The sequence below is a fragment of the Equus asinus genome, chromosome 14 (genome assembly GCF_041296235.1).
Source record: "Equus asinus isolate D_3611 breed Donkey chromosome 14, EquAss-T2T_v2, whole genome shotgun sequence".
NCBI classification, from domain to species: Eukaryota; Metazoa; Chordata; class Mammalia; order Perissodactyla; family Equidae; genus Equus; species Equus asinus.
Window position 1 is genome coordinate 26266399 of NC_091803.1, and position 16452 is coordinate 26282850.

The 16452-nt window shown below is 53.3% G+C and overlaps 1 protein-coding gene across 5 annotated transcripts in view; it reads left to right on the plus strand.

Annotated features, from left to right (window-relative positions):
- GSG1L (GSG1 like) overlaps positions 1–16452 on the plus strand; it is a 207103-nt gene that overhangs the window by 180057 nt on the left and 10594 nt on the right. For 2 of the 5 annotated variants that reach the window (XM_044747295.2, XM_070484652.1), the window contains exons 5-6: positions 4210–4377; positions 12384–12454. In XM_044747295.2, coding sequence (XP_044603230.2) covers positions 4210–4377; positions 12384–12454 — 239 coding nt within the window. The other 3 variants (XR_011494210.1, XR_011494211.1, XR_011494212.1) reach the window with 3 other exon arrangements.

Here is a 16452-nt window from a genome sequence, read left to right on the forward strand (position 1 = left end):
CAGTACCATCTCAGGATACAAGATAAAAACACAAAAATTATTTATATTTCTATTAACTAGCAATGAACGCTTGAACAACAAAATTAAAAATACAATACCATTTACCCTCAAAAAAGTGAAATACTTAGGCATAAATCTAACAAAACACTTATAAGACTTTTATCCTGAAAACCACAAAATGCCAATGAAAGAAATCAAAGAAGATCTAAATAAGTGGAGAGAGATATTGTGTTCACGGTAAAGATGTCAATTCTCCTCCAGTTGGTCTATAGGTTTAATGCAATTGCTATCAAAATGTCAGCCAGATTTCTTGTATATGTGGGCAAGATTATTCTAAAATTTATAAGGAAAGGCAAAAGAATTAGAATAGCTTAAAAAATTTTCAAAAAGAAGACTAAAGTGGGAGGAATCTGTCTACCCAATTTCAAGACTTATTATGTAGCCACAGTAACCAAGACTGTGTTTTTGGTGGTGAGATAGACACACAGATCAGTGGAACAGAATAAAGAACCCAGACATAGGCCCACACAAACAGGCCCAGCTGACGTTTGACAAAGATGCAAATCCATTCCTTGGAGGGGAGAGTAGCCTTTTCGACAAGTGGTGCTGGTGCTACTGGGCATTCATAGGCAAACAAATCCGTCTTGATCTAAACTCCATACCTTATACAAAAATGAACTCAAAATGGATCGTGGGCTGGGGCTGGCCCCGTGGCCGATCGGTTAAGTTCGCGCGCTCCGCGGCAGGCGGCCCAGTGTTTCGTTGGTTCGAATCCTGGGCGCGGACATGACACTGCTCATCAAACCACGCTGAGGCAGCGTCCCACATGCCACAACTAGAAGGACCCACAACGAAGAATATACAACTATGTGCCGGGGGGCTTTGGGGAGAAAAAGGAAAAAATAAAATCTTAAAAAAAAAAAAAAAAAAGGATCGTGGGCTTAAATGTAAAATGTAAAACGATAAAATTTTTAAGAAAAAAATAGGAGAAAAATCTTTGGGATCTAGACCTAGGCAAAGAGTTCTTAGACTTGACGTCCAAAGCATCAAAAGCATAAAAGAAAAACTTGGTAAATTGGATTTCGTCAAAATTAAACACTTTCATTTTGTAAGCTACGGACTGAGAGAAAATACTTGTAAACCACGTGTCTGACAAAGGTTAGTATCTAGGATATATAAAAGCGCTCAAAACTCAACAGTAAGCAACAGCAACAGCAAAACAGTCCAATTAGCAAGGGGGCAAAAAACATGGATAGACGTTTTGCCAAAGTGGATACACAGGCGGCAGTATGCACGTGACAAGACGTCAGCACCATTAGCCATTAGGGAAATGCAAATGAAGCCACAATGAGATATTCCTATACATCTATCAGAATAGCAAAAATAAAAAACTAGTGAGAGCACCAAATGCTGGTGAGGATGTGGAGAAACTCAGACGTTGCTGTGGGAATCCTATTCAGCAACACAAAGGATAGACGGTTGATACGCCCAGCAGTGTGGATGCTGAGTGAAAAAAAGCCAGTCCCAAACATACATACTATGTGATTCTATTCATATGACATTCTTGAAATGACAAAATTATAGAAATGATGAACAGGTTAGTGGTTGCCAGAGGTTGGGAGGGAAGTGGGTGTGGCTATAAAGTGGCAAAACGAGGGGTCATTGTGGTGATGGATGGAGATGCTCTGTATCTTGACTGCAGCAAGGTCAATATCCCAGTTGCTCTCTATAGCTGCAAGATGTCACCTTTGGGGGAGACTAGGTAAAGTGTACACGGATCTCTCTTTGTTTTCTTATAGCTACATGTGAGTCTATCATTATCTCAAAATTAAAAGTTTAATTTAAAAACAAAGAAAAAGAATAGGAAAAAAGTTGCAAGAGAATTACAAGGTGTGATGGGGCTGTGATACAATTAGATCCCTGGTTGGAAAGACTAGAAATTCTCTTTAAAACTAACTTATGCAAAAGAAAGGAATTTATGAAAAGTAGTTGTATGAGAACTTTGGCTGCCAGTGACAGAAACCCAGTTCAAACTGACTTAAGGAAAAAGAAAACCCAAAAAAGGACTTTGGGTCCCATAACTTGAAAAGTCTAGGGATAAAGGCGTCAGCTCAGGGGCCTAGCTCCTTTTTGTGGCTCTCCTTTCGAGTCAGCTTCGCTCTCAGGTTGCATGGTGGCAAGACAGTCCCCAACAGCTCCTGGCTCAAATCCCACCAGCTTGGTACCCCGGAAGAAAGACGAGCCCTGCCTCCCAGTAGCTCCAGCAAAAGTCCTGGGATTGAGTCTCATTAGCCTGACTCGAGCGTCACAGGCCCACCCCTGAATCGGTTACTGTGGCCAGAGGGAAACAACACTCTCGTTGGCCAGGCCTGGGTCATGTGCTCACACCTAAGGGTTGGGGGTGAGGCCAGCCCCACACAAACCACTGTGCCCGAGAGGGAAGGAGTGGTCCATTGACAGAATGGATACTGGTCAGGCAAAACTAACAAATGTATACTCATGAAATCCCAGAAAAATCCCGCTTCTTCATTCTCCATCCTCAGGTTCTGAATTTCCATCACTCTAGTTCAAACAGATATCCCAGATTCATTGCTCAGACGAGAGTATCTGATTGGACCAGCTTTGGTCAGATGTTCAGCCCTCATCCAATCATCTATGAACAGGGGGGTGGGGTCACCTACTGGAGCCTGCGGTGGACAGGGCAGTTCTTAGAGGAGCCAGGCCGATGCCTCACACCTGTCGATTGTGGATATGCAGAGCTTCTGGAAGATCTAAATTAGCTCCTTATCATGAAAGAATCGGGGAATCCATTAATGGGTTGGGCGATAAGGAGTAGATGATTGGGGATCCTGGGAGAAAGGCTCAATCCTCAGATTTCCCCTCTCTTTCCTTCTGGGTACTCTGAGGCTGACAATGAGAAGAGCAGTGGGTGTGGGAGGTGGGCTGCACTGACCCCGAGGGATGCAGGGGCGGGGATGTTGAGACCCGACGGGTGGCTGGCAGAAGGGGGAGCCTGAGGCTCTGAGAGAGTGCAGGGTCTGCAACAACAAAACTGAGCCCTTGATTTGGAGGAAACCAGTCATCGAGGCACAGACTGGGGAACAGGGACCTGGAAACCAGATCAGGTGTAACTGGAGCACAGCGAGTACCCCACTCCTGCTTCTAAATGTTACTGCCCAGTCTTGGTCGGAGGAATCAGGCAGAAGGCCACTTCTAGAATGGGCAGGGGGTCAGAGAAGACCAGCAGCCTGGTCAGCAGAGCCTCATGGCCCCACGCGACCCTTCCCTTCTTTCCAGAAGTGGACAGGACAGATTCCCCAGCTCTGGGCTGGCTCAGCACACACGTCAGGCGAGCGCAGCCAGGAGCCCCGAGCTGTCCACGGGGTGAGCGTGGAGCAGAGAGCGGTGCAGGTCATTGTAACGTAACCTCTCAGAGGGAGCGCTTGGAAAGCACGTCAGCCGGACGTGTGTAGTAAGAATGTTAATAATGGTGATGATAGGAATGACAGCAGACCTTTCTGGAGTGCCTACTATGTGCCGGGAACTGTTCCAAGATGCTTTCAATGGATCATTTCCTTTCATCCTTGCGACACCCCTGGGAGGCGGTGCTATTGTTCTGTCCATGAAGATGGACATGAGGAATACGAGGCAGAGAGGTGAAGCACCCTGCCCAAGGTCGCACATGAGCAAAGGTCATTTAACTCTCTTGGACACCAGCTTTTAGGGTGTCTGGGCCCCATCAATTCTCCATCACCAGCTTCAACGAATCTCCTCATGCATCCTCCCTCCAGCGTTCCGAGCCTCCTGCAGTTTGTGGAACGCTCCCTGCTGCCTCCTGCCTCCTTGCCTTTGCACATGCCCTTCCCTCTTCCTGGCACGCCCTTTCCCCTGGCAAACTCTCACCCCTCCTCCAAGACCCACTGCAAGCTAGCTGTATTCTGGCAACCTGCCCTGACGCCGGCCCCCGTGCATGGGATGACTAGCTCTCTTCTTGCCTCCAAATCAGGACCTCTGTCATGTCTGCAACACAGTGCTCTCTCCCAGACCACACTGGGTCGGGCAGGGATCAAGTCTTATTCTTCTCTACAGAGCGCCTGCTCAGGTCGGGCCCAGAGGAGGCAGCCGTGCAGGTGAATGAACGTCTGGGGGGGGGGGTTCCTGTCCCCTGCTCACCCTCACCGTGGCACCTCTCTCCTGATCTCTTGGCAGCCTGGCGTGGGGCTCCTTTACCTGCTGCATGGCGGCCTCTGTCACCACGCTCAACTCCTATACCAAGACGGTCATTGAGTTCCGGCACAAGCGCAAGGTCTTTGAGCAGGGCTACCGTGAAGAGCCGACCTTCATAGACCCCGAGGCCATCAAGTACTTCCGGGAGAGGTCAGTGCACGTGGGTCACCACTGGGTGTCTGAAGCCTAGGGCCTGGCCTCAGTGGCCACAGGTCTCCACTCACAAACTGGAGTGAGTGGTCTGACAGAAGTGTTCTGGGGGGTTGTAGGGTAGAAGGAGTCGGCTGAGTGAGGCAGAGTTTAGACCCCGCTATGCTGGATTTTCTGGGGCATTTTAATGTTTTATGGGGCATAAGGTTGCCTTGGGCTTACATAATCAGAGCCTGAGAAACCAAGTTTGAGTGTTTGCCATTTGCCCTCATGCTTCTTAGAACCAAGGTATGGGCATACAGAGACTGAACCAAGATTTCCTTCTTGGGCTCTGCCACAGAACTGAGTGAAAAGAGGACCCAGCAGTGAGATTGGTGATGGCTGCTAGAGGAGGAGGGCTCCTCAAGATCAGGGACCACATCTGATCAGGTGGGTCCTCAAAGTCCAGCTAGGAATGGAGAAGGTTATAATAAATGGTGGGTGTATACATATATGGATAGATGGATGGATGGATGGACGGATGGATGGATGGATGGATGAATGAATGAATGGGTGAATGGATGGTTGGATGGATACATGGGTGGATGTATGGTTGGATGGATGGATAGCATATTTCCTGAAAATAATTCCTAAATAAACTACCTGAACCCAAATCCTTATCATAGAATCTGCTTCTGGGGGAGTTGATTGGACATGCAGTAATGCCTTTCAGTGGCAGGGAACCGAAAGGGTCTCAGGACCAAGGACAGAATTGGAGGAGGGAAACAGGGAAGTTGTTGTAGAGCCGGACAGTGTTGAGGAGTTGGACTCTCTGTGGGGCATGTGGAAGGGTTTCAAGGTGAGGAGGTCCATGTTGGGAGCCACGCAGGGACCTCTAACTGTTACAGGCCCCATCATCTCTCCTCTGCCATATGGGCCTCCTTTCTGTCCCTTGAATACTGCAAGTTCATCCCTACCTCAGGGCCTTTGCACATGCTGTGGAATATTCACTTGGTTGTTCAATCAGGTCTCAACTCACCTTTCACCTGCTCATTGAAGCCTTCCTTAGCCACTTGGTCTAAATTTGCACACCCCACACATTGCTACTTTTTCATAGCACCTGACACAACCCATTTTTTCATAACACCTGACACAACCCATTTTTTCATAGCACCTAACACAACCTGACGTTATTCTATTTGTTTACCTGTTTGATAGTTTGTAGACTGTGAGCTTCATGATAGAAGGAGCTGTCTTTTTCCTGATGCTATGCTGAGCACCCAGAACTGGGCCAGGCACCCAGCAGGTGCTCATGAAATGTTTTGTGGGTTTTTTTGGTGACCAACTGAATTCTTCTCTTTGGAGACCTCCGTCCTGACCACCTCATGCCCTTTCAGCTCAAGCCCCACCATCCTTGGGCAGATTCAGCAGCCCAGTGCCCCCACACCGAACCCCAGGTCAGGTGTCCAGTCCTGGGCCAGTCAGCTGTGGCCAGAGAGGGCAGGCTAATCTGTGGACAGAGCATGGTCACTAGGAAGGTGGCAATGATTGGCATAGCCCAGGGTCCATAGTGGATCCTCAGCAAATGTTTATAGCTGCTGTATAAACAGCCTGATTCTGATACCGCCCCATTCACGGTGCGCCATTGTCCCCTGGGCTGTGGGCAGCCGCCTGCTGGGGCAGCCGTGGGTAGCCTTGTTTTGCTGAGGCAGGAGACAGGCCCTCCTCGTCTCTCAGGAGCAGGAAGCTGCTGTGTGCTGGTGCCCCAGTGGCAAGGGGCCCTAACAGCTCAGGCCCCGACGACGTGGGAGACGATGAGTGCTTCCCAGCATATGTGCAGAATATCACTTTACACGCTTATGACTTGAACATTATGCAGAGGTTCATCAAATTTTATTTCCCTTCCTCTCCGAGGAGAGCATTCAGCTTAGCTGGCTGCTCTAATTTTTTTGTGTTCGTGTGCCCTCCCTACAAAGAGCTTGGAGCACGGGGGCAGATCTCTGCACAGGTTTGCAGGTGGCCCAGCAGCAGAACTGAAATCCTGCAGTGGCCAATGTTCCCGAAACCTCAGCCAGAGACCCGAGGGAAGGGATCCGTGGCCTTGCCTGTCCATGGCTCCAATCCTCGGGGGACGGGGGCGCTGTGGAAAGAGCAGGGGTCTGGAGGCCCCCGACCTGACTGAGTTTTCCAGTTCTGTCCCTTGGCAGCTGTGTGACTTGAGGCAAGGCACTGAGCCCTTCTGGGCTGGTTTGCTCTGACCACAGGGGGAGTGCCCTGGGAGGCCTCAATTTGATAACCCAGGTGACACGCCGGCACAGTGCCTGGCACGTGGAGGGTGTTTTGTATGTGTGACTTCCCGTCCCTTCTCCTACTAATGCAAAGTATAGGCTTTGTGACAATTAGCTTAGGATGGAGATGGAGACGGAGATGAGAAATTAGGAGGCATTAGATTCCTATTAAGTCATATTAATAAGCAAAGCAAACGCCTGCAGGGTGCTTGCCCTGCACCAGGTACTCCTCTGAGTACTCTGGAAGTGACTCAGTTAATTCCACAGCACCTTTGTGAGGTAGTAGGTATTATTGTATCCCCATTTTATGGATGCAAACGTGAGGCACAGAGAGGTGAAGTGACTTGTCCAAAGTCACACAGCTAGTAAGTGCCAGAGCTGGGATTTGAACCAGGTCATAGTCAGTCACTGTGCTGTGTGGCCGCTCAGGATCGGTAGTCTCTGCCCGGCCCTGAGGCAGGACCTGGGCATGCAGGGGTGAATGAGGGGAACCGCCGAGGCCCACCTGAGGCGGGGAGGTGTGAGAGAGGCCCTGTGTGCAGAAGGAGAGTGTGGGAGGACACACGCCCTGGGAGAGGGGGCAGGGTCTCCTGCCGCCCCCTGAGAGTCATTCGTGGATCCAGCTCCATCCGGGCCTCTCCTGCTGTCCTGACTGAGAACAGGACGGTGCCCTGTGGGGGCAGAGGGAGCAGGCCTGGCCTGAGCTGCCGCCCCAGCCGGCCCGCCCAGTCCTGTTGCACGGTTCTCTACAGGAGCCTAATGCAGGTCTGAGTCGCAGCTGGGCAGAGTCTGAACGGTTTCCGGGGGTTTTGAGATGTGGGAGGTGTGTGCGCATGTCGGGTTTGGTTGGGGGAAGCCTACACCCCCTGACTCTGAGCAGCCTCGCCTGTCCCAGCGTCACCCGGCCTGTCCTCCCCCTGGAGGGCGTCTTAATGGGGTCTCCAGAGGGGAGGGTCTGAGGCTGCTGAGTGAAAGGTAGATATTGGCAGGTCGGGGCTTTCTTGAGCGCTTAATGTTCAGATCTGGCTTAACCACGGAGGGGGGAAGGAGCCCCGGGAGGAGAGGGGGGTTCAGCCACACACAACAAGCCTCCACCTCCCGCGGGAAAGCTGCAGCGGGGGCGGGGAGCTGGGGTGGCTCCTGCTCCTTCCTTGGCCCCCCTCTGAGCGGCCACTTCCCCTTGCTCTGCGGGCCCCTCGCACTCCCGACTTACTCGTTCCTTCGTGACTTGCTCGTCGTGTCTGCCTCCTTCCCGCGTGCACCGTGCGAGAGAGCAGGGAGCTCATCTTTCTTGGTTTCCACTTGGTCTCGGCACTAGAAGCACAGGAGCTCCATAAGTGATATTATTAACTCTCCATAATAATTATACTGTTAATCGTGGTCAAAAGTTGGGCAAGGCTTCCTGTTGCAGGCACGGTTCGAGGGCCGTGTCTGTCCGCGCTCACTCACCCTGTGGAAGACGTGAAGAAATGGACCGGGCTTGAAATTAACTCGCCGTTGACTAGCTGGGAGTCCCAAGGTGAGTCACGGCGCCTCTCTGAGCCTCGGTTTTCCTGGCTGGAAAATGGGCCCACACCTTCCTCGCAGTTTCGTTTAGAGAATTACATGAGATGGTGCAGCTAAGTCTCTGGCACAAAGCTGAGGAGGCCCCCCTCTCCCTACTCCCTCCTTACAGGGCAAGTAAGACGCAGGCCAGTGGTCGCCTTTCTAAGTAATAATTTATAACCCATGCCGCTCTGAAAGTAGTCTCAGGGTGTTAATAACTGGAGGTGTCTTTTTAACCCAGTTTCGGGGAAACGGGAGACAAAACCACGAAAAATCTCTGTGTGCACAAAGATCTGGGGAGGTGTTGACACTGTTGACAGCCTTACCCTCTGTATCTTCCAAAGGTTTTGTATCATGATGATACTACCCATAAGATGGGAAAAGAAAAAAAAAGCAAATCATTTTAAAAACCCGTTTATTTCCCCCTATCTTGGAATAGCACTTCTGATGTGATGTTACGGAATCTTAATTTCCTACTTGTGATCGTTTATTTGCCAAAGTTCCTTATACTTCCATTCTTTACTCCACTGCAAATGGGTCATTTAAAACTCACTGTGTCCTTTGTCCTCTGCGACCGTTCCCTAGAGATGTGACCTCTTTGTTGGGTGCTTTGAAATCGCTGTTTAATCTCGAGTGAGCGTGGCACCCAGAAATTAGAGATGGCACGGAGGGGACTGCAGGGCCTCACCGGCTCCCAGGATTGGATCACGGACCGACACCGTGTGAAAGGAAAGCAAAAAGCACGGACAGGTCCTTGAACTGGAAAACCATGAGGTGGAAGTGGGGTGAACATCTGGGAGCATGGTGCTCCCTGAACTCCCCCATTTTCTCGTAGCCAGCCGGAGGGGAAATGAGAGGCAAATCTGGCAGAGAGGGCTCCGTTTGTGCAAGGAAATCAGCTCTTTCTAGAATGGCAACAAAGCCCTAGAAAGACAGGCCACCCGGGCGTGGATCCCAGCTCCCTCTCTGAGAAGCGGGCAGTCGTGGGGCTTCAAGATGCAGCCCCCACGCAAGTGGCTCTCCACTGTGCTGCGTGTCCCCATCCCGGGGAACTTAACCGCCCCCGCCCCGGGACTTCTGTGGGCCTCCACGGTGGGAACCACTGGCTAGACAAGTTCACACGCTCTCTCCAGCAAGCCATGTTGGGTCCGCATGTGCTGCAAAGAAGTCGCTAAACACGCCCGTTCGTTTGGTACTGTCTGTGGCTGCTTGCAAACCAAAAGGGCAGTTGAGTAGCTGTGACAGACCACCTGGGCCCCAAAGCCTCACACGTTTACCATCTAGATCTTTACAGAAAAAGTTTGCCCACCGCTGGACTGGACAACCCTTACTCAACCTTCTTAACGTCCTTCTAGCTTAAAACTTGGCCCCTTAAGTTGAGGTGATTTCTTTCGGTGTACATCAGGCCTGGGCCTCTTGGGGCAAGGGCCTCTCGGAGCCGTCCCGGTGGCCCCGAGCGCAGCAGGGGGCCTGGCCCACGGGAGATGCTCGCAGCTGGTGGCTGTTGTTGGATGAGTTAACTGGTGAACTTTGGGCTTCTCAGCAGCAAGGTTTGGGTGACTGGGGAGGGGAGGGACCATGCCAGGGGGCTGGTTCTCTCCTTAAACATCAGCTCTTTTGCTCCCTGGCCCCTCTCCACAGGGCCGAAGCTCCCTGCAGAGACCAAGGAGGTGCCCAGCATGAGGCCTGGAGGAAGAGGATCCCAGGAGGAGAAGCCATGAGAACTGGGGGCCTGGGTTGGATCTGGGAATCAGCTCGAGGTGAAGACTGTGGAATTCAGGAGAGCGTGGGAGGCCCCCACGTGGCAGGGCTGGTACCCATTCACCCAGAGGCGCTGGACACGGCCAGGTGGTGTTCCAGGATGAGGATGGGCTCCGGGACTGGTCTAGCCTCCCATCCAGTGTTTGAATCTGGTTGCGGCTTCACGACTGGCGATAGTCCAGCCTCGAGCCCCTCTGGGGATGGGGGAATACAACCCCTTGCTGGGTATACGTGCAGCGTGACTTGGAAGAGCGAAAAAACTGGAAAACACCTAAATGTCTAGCAATGGGGTTTTGAATGTTAATTTTTCTCTCACATACAACTGTGAGGGAAAAGGATGAGTGAGATTTGTGTGTACTGATGTAGAAAGACATTGGAAATTTATGGGTAAGTGAAAAAGATCAGGTGACAAAAAAGTATGTTTAATTTGAGACTATGTAAAAAAAAAGTTAATTCTGAAAAGATAAATGGTAAACTACTAACAGTGGTGATCCCGCCACGTGGAGGGGGATTGTAGGGGGATTTTTGCTCTCTATGGAGTTGGAATTTTTTTTGGAACAAGCTTGTGCTATCAGGAAAATAACAAAAATGTTTCCAATAAATGAAAAAAAAAAGAAAGAAAAAAGGCCACCTTTCCTTATAGTGGACCCCCCACAGCATCAGCTGCTTTCCTGCAGCATCAACACTCAGGTCTCTGTGCAGCTGTCTGGGCCCCCAGGCCACAGACGACATCTGTAAACAAGAACTGTGTCCAGAGTTTGTACCCTGGGAGCACAGGCCTAGCCCCTTGGCACAGGTGGCATGAGCATCCTCAGTGGCATTATTCAACGTCTGTCGCTTTCTGACTCCCATGCAAGCTTGTCTTCCTCGTAGATGGGGAGCTTTCCGAGGGCAGAGACGTGAAGGAGACGTTTCTGTCCCGCTCACAGCGTCTGGTGAAACTACACAGAGCTGGTCCCCGGGGGCCTCCTGTTGAATGAATCAATGAACAATCTTAGGGGACCAAAAATGGTCAGTGCATGCCCGGGAGAAAAAGAGGACAGCAGTTGACAGAACAGGAGCGGGGAGAGAAGGGAAGACGCCGTGCTGAGGGCACTGGAGAGAGTGTGGGAGAGGCCCTGAATGTGAGGCAGGAGGCGAGAGGTTCCAGGCCAGCTTCGAGGCAAGGAAAAGGCAAGGAGAAGAATGGAGGAGAGACGTCAAGATGTAGGGCTGCAGATAGGGAGCTGGAGGGCCTTCCAGTGTCTTTAGGCGACACAGGGACGAGTGGAGTTGTCTCCACTTCAGGGGACTCGTGTTTCTCTAAAGTGATGCGCACTTGGCCTGGACCATGTGGAGCTCGAGCTTACCTAGGCTGCAAATGGACGCGTGCCATGTGGGAACGTGGCCCCCCCACTCTGGCCCGGTCATCGGCGGGTGGGAGTGAGGAGCCACATGAGAGAAGCTGCGGCTGCCTCCACTTGACCCTGGTCAGCCTCTGTTGTGTGCTTGTCGCCCCCGCCCGAGCCAGGAGAGGAGGTTCCCCCCGCCCGAGCCGCCTTGCTCTTGAGATGCCAGAGAAGGAAGCCACGCAGGAGAGGCGCTCACTGTCTGGGAGGGCCGAGCGCTGTGCCGGAGGCCAGAGGACCAGGGCTTTGTTTCTATGTAGAAACGTCTTTGGGAAACGTTTCAATTTAGTTAAGAAAAGTGACAGAGTTAATCAAAGTCTGTTGCCCCCAAATCTCAAAATAGAGGTAAATTCACAAGACAGTTCCAGACTTAGCCCCCTGTAGTCTCATTATCTAGCACTAATCACCATTGGCCTGTGGTATATACTGTGCCAAATAAGTTTTTGTGCCCATCAGTGTGTAATTTTTTTTTTTTTGAGGAAGATTAGCCCTGAGCTAACTGCTGCCAATCCTCCTCTTTTTGCTGAGGAAGACTGGCCCTGAGCTAACATCGTGCCAATCTTCCTCTGCTTTATATGTGGGACACCTAACACAGCATAGCTTGCCAAGTGGTGCCATGTCCGCACCCGGGATCCGAACCCACAAACCCCCGGCCGCCGAAGCAGAACGTGCACACTTAACAGCTGCGCCACCAGGCTGGCCCCTGTGTGTACTTTTTTAGACAAATCAAACTATACACATTCTTTGTAATATACCATTTGCATATAATTGGATGACTTTGTGAGAACACGTGGGTGTGCATCCCTCTTCCGCCTCTGGTTTATTAGCTGTGTGGCTCCTGACTGGTCATATCACCTCCCAACGCCTCCCTCAGATTCTCCATCAGTAAGTGGAAATACTGCCGCCCATCTCGCCGGGCTGTGGTCCGGGTCCCAGGGGGCGGTGGTGCCCAGCCGCTTTGCAGAAGGTTCTCCAGAGGGTCCCGGCTCTCTGGCAGGTCAGCCTGCTCTCTCTCACACAGGCTTTTGGGTTCTTTTCTTTCCAGGATCGAGAAGGGGGATGGGACCGAGGAGGAGGACCTGCGCTTAGCTTGCCGCCACGAGAGATGCCCCGCCCGTAAGTGGCTTTATCTGCAGGAGCCGTTGCCCCAGCGTCGTGGGCCATCCAAGGAGAAACAACCCTGGACGTAGACGTGAGCCGGGCCAGCCTCTCCCTGCGCCCCTGCGCTCTCCCACAGACACACACTTCAGATGGGGAAACTGAGGCTGGCGTCTTAGCGCACCAAGTCCTCTGCACGCAGCGACCCCAGCCCTCCCAGTGGGGTTGGGATGCTAAGAAAGCAGGAGGGACTCGGGCGTGCTTGCAGGCGGGCCGGCGAGCTCTGGCTCCAGGCCAGGCCGCGCTTAGCCACTGGCCTGAAGGAGAACAGCTTCAGGGCTGAACTAGCCAAGCCAGGGAGGGGGCAGTGGACAAGACTGTCTGAGCCTTGGATGCTCCTGGCAGCATTGACTTCACATGCCCCACTATGAGGGACGCCATCGCCGGAATCCAGGGTACCCATTAGGAAAACAAATGTCTGGACCAGAAAGCAAAGGGGAGGTAAAAGGAGAGAAAGGGCCCTGCTCCAGACAGGAAAGGGAAAAGCCGATGTGAGGTTACAGTTAAAGTGGCAGAATCTCGGCTGTTCCTGCTGAATGCCCCCCACACGCTCCCTGCCCACCCCACCCCAGGCTTCACGTGCCTGATCACGTATTCTCGCTGACTCCCAACTCCTACAACCAGGATTACTATCCATATTTTGCAGATGAGGAAGTTAAGGCTCAGAGAGGTGGAGCAACTGGCTCAAGGTCACACAGCTTAGCTAGTCAGTGGCAGAGCAGTTAGAGCGGACACTGTCAGTGCCCTGCCCCCATCTCTCAGACCTTTCAGGAAGCTCCAGTGCCTTCCAACTGCCAGTGTCCACATCTCTGTGCCTGGGGGCTTCGGCTGCCTGCACTCGCAGAAGGCGAGCCGTGCAGGGGCTCCCCCCGAGGCGTGTGTTTTCACAGCCCTCGTGGGACTGGTTCACAGCTGGCTCTGGGTTGGCTGCCTCCCTTTCCTGGTGCCACTTTCCCTGTCTCAGCCGGGTTTCCCAGACGTCCTTCATCTCTCCCCTACACCCTGATTCCTGCCCCAGGGCCTGCTTCTGCGGACACCCGGACTGAGGCAGAGGGGGTTCACCTCAGGCCCGTCTGACTCCCAGTCCCGCGGTCCTGGTCACTGAGGGAGCGATGGCTCTGTGTGGAGGGAGGAGCTGAGGTGGGTGAGGAGCCTGGAGGAGGCCTGGCTGAAGAGGGGGAGAGGGGCTGCTCTTTACCCCTGGGGGAGAGGCTCCCATAGGAGGCACTAGCCCAGGAAGATGGCCCAAACCCTAACGACCTTCCCCAGGAACGAGGCTTGTGCTGGAGTGGACACTGGGTTCACAAGCCAGGGCTCACACGCCGCCGTGGTTTCATTCCGGTATCTGCGCTAGGGTGGTGGGCATCCTGGAGGAAGGGGTCAGGAACTAGGACATGGAGCCATGGGGAGCGCCTGCCTCAGGGATAACAGAGGGGATTGGAAATCCACCCAAGGGCTGAGGAAGCACATGGCGGGGATAAGGGCTAGGGCCCTGGCATGTTCCCAGCACCGCCGGCTCCCCTGCCTGGGCCTGAGCTTCCCGGCTCCCCACAGAGTGGGCAGGAAACCCTGGATGGAAAGAGACCGTGGGGCTCGCCTTGGGGGCAGCTGGGGAGCTGGTGGGAGGAAAAGCCGAATCCCAGGGCCCAAGGAAGAGTCGGGGGGCTTCCGCAGAGCCGCCGCAGCTGAGACCTACGGATGACAGGAGTCAGCAAATAAAGAGACTTCCGGGCAGAGGGGCCGGCAAGTCCAAGTGCCCGAAGCAGGAACAGGGAGGCAGTGTGGCTGGAGCGGGGAGAGCGATGGGGAGAGTGGGAGGAGAGGGGTGGGGGGCACAGAAGGCAGGACCATGGGAAGGCCTTGGCTACGCAGTGGGGAGCCCGGGGGCACTTTGAGCAGGGAGAGACACACCCACATTATCTGTGTCTTTATCTATACCTGTATCTTTATCTATACATTCACCTGCTTATTTATCTACCTCCGTATCCATCCATCCGTCTGCAATGTGGGCAAAGGGTTGGGGGAGGAGGATGAGATGCCAGCAGACCAGTTCAGATGTGCTGCCGGCATTCCCGGGACAGACGATGTGGCCTGACCTGTGGAGATAAAAGCGGGTGGACTCAAGAGCCCTGTGCTGAAGAATTGTCAGAGTGCCTTAGTCTGGGTTCCTCCGGAAGCAGATCCCGAGATAAGGATTCAGCAGCAAGTCCCTTATTTGGGTGATCCCAGGAAACACAAGTGGGAGTGGGGGAGAAGAGTGAGCACGGAAGGCACATTGTCAGGGTGGCCACCACCAGGGGCCCCTTGGGGGGCCAGGCAGCTGGCGCAGAGCACACATGGCTGAGTCGTCCCCGCGGTGCTTGTTTGATGGCTGCTGGGTGGGGTGGGGCGGAGAAAGCCCTGGTGCCCTCGGAGGTCAACAGCGTGCTCCATACTGGGGGCCCAGGGCCTCAGCTGGTCTGATTCGAGTGAGGAGCCTGGGCTATGCACAGTGATTTGCTCCAGCAGTCGAGGGCTGGCGTCACCAACTGATGGATGTGGAAAGGACAAGTTTGTGAGGCATGAGGATGCTCTGTCTGTGTTGAGTTCAAGGGGCGTGTAGGGATGGGAACGGAGCTAGTTGAAGCCAGGGGACTGCTGAGATCAACTGGGAGAATGTGTGGGGAAGGGAGAGAGAGTTCCCAGAAGCAGCCCTGGAAAGTGGTGGGGAAGGGGCTGCCGAAAGCTGTCAGTGGCCCCCCAAGGTTTTCCAAATCCTGGCTTCCTGGGGGCGAAAGGAGCCTCTGATCCCACAGCCCCTCTGCCAGGTGTGCCTTTCCAGGCAGCCCAGCTGGCGGGGACAGCCTTTCCCCGGGGTCAGCGGAGGCACTGGGGGCTCAGAGTTAAACAATGGCTTAGGAAAAGATCTCTCTGCTGTCAGAGGCAAAGGGGGAGTCAGCGCCGCCCCGTGTGGGGTGGAAAGTCAGCGGGAAATCTTCGGTCGCTTTAATGAACCTAAAGTGCGCTCTTCTGTGGCCACAGGAAAGTCCTTTAATCATTCATTTATTCCACAAATCTTTACTAAAGATGCTTCTCTGGGCTGGGCCCCATGCTGGGCTCTGGAACACGGAGATGAATAAGGCCTGTTCCTGGCCTGGGGAGCTCCCGAGCCACCGCCGTAGCGTGCAGGTGCAGCTTTACTGGGGTCAGTGCGGGCACTGTCATGGCAGAGGTGTGGGCCCCCCAACCCTGGCTCAGGGGGAGGGGGAAGGTGGGGCACGGGGGAGGGACAGCCGGGAGGGACTTAGCCAGCGGTGGTCTGCCTGGTAGAATTCTACAGCCATAGTGATGACACCTGGACCTGGTTATGAAAATAGCCAACAAGAACTCAGTCCCACCAGGTCTGATGATAATACCTCACCCTCGTGTATGTTCTGAGGATTTTACTTTATCATTCATTTAATCCTAGATACAGCCCCATTTTACAGATGGAGAAAGTGAGCCCAGGGAGGTTGTGGCTATGCCAGGAAGGGGGGAGATGGGATTTGCACCCATTCCGTCTGGCTCCAGAGCCCAAACCCTGAGCCACTAGGGTGACCTGCCGTGTGTGCCTCCAGGGCTGGGCACACCCCGTCTGCCACACCCTGGGCAGGGTACCGGGATGCGGGGCCCAGCCACACGTGGACTCCGTCCTTGCAGAGCCCATGGGCTGGAAAAGCAGCCCGGTCAGACCGTCTTGGGAAATGATGCCACCTCCAGAACACAGCCTCTTAGCTGCTAGTGGGTTCTGGGCCAAGAAAATATTTTGGAAATGCCTGGATGAGTTTTGCAATATTTCTGCACTGAACAGCTGCTCAGATCTGTGGTGGGCTGACTTGCCGGCAGGAGGAACAGAGGAGGAGGAATGTCAGAGAGCCCGCGTTATTAAACGCTTGCTGTGTGCAGGTCTGCGCTGAGCATTTACAGCCATCTCATCT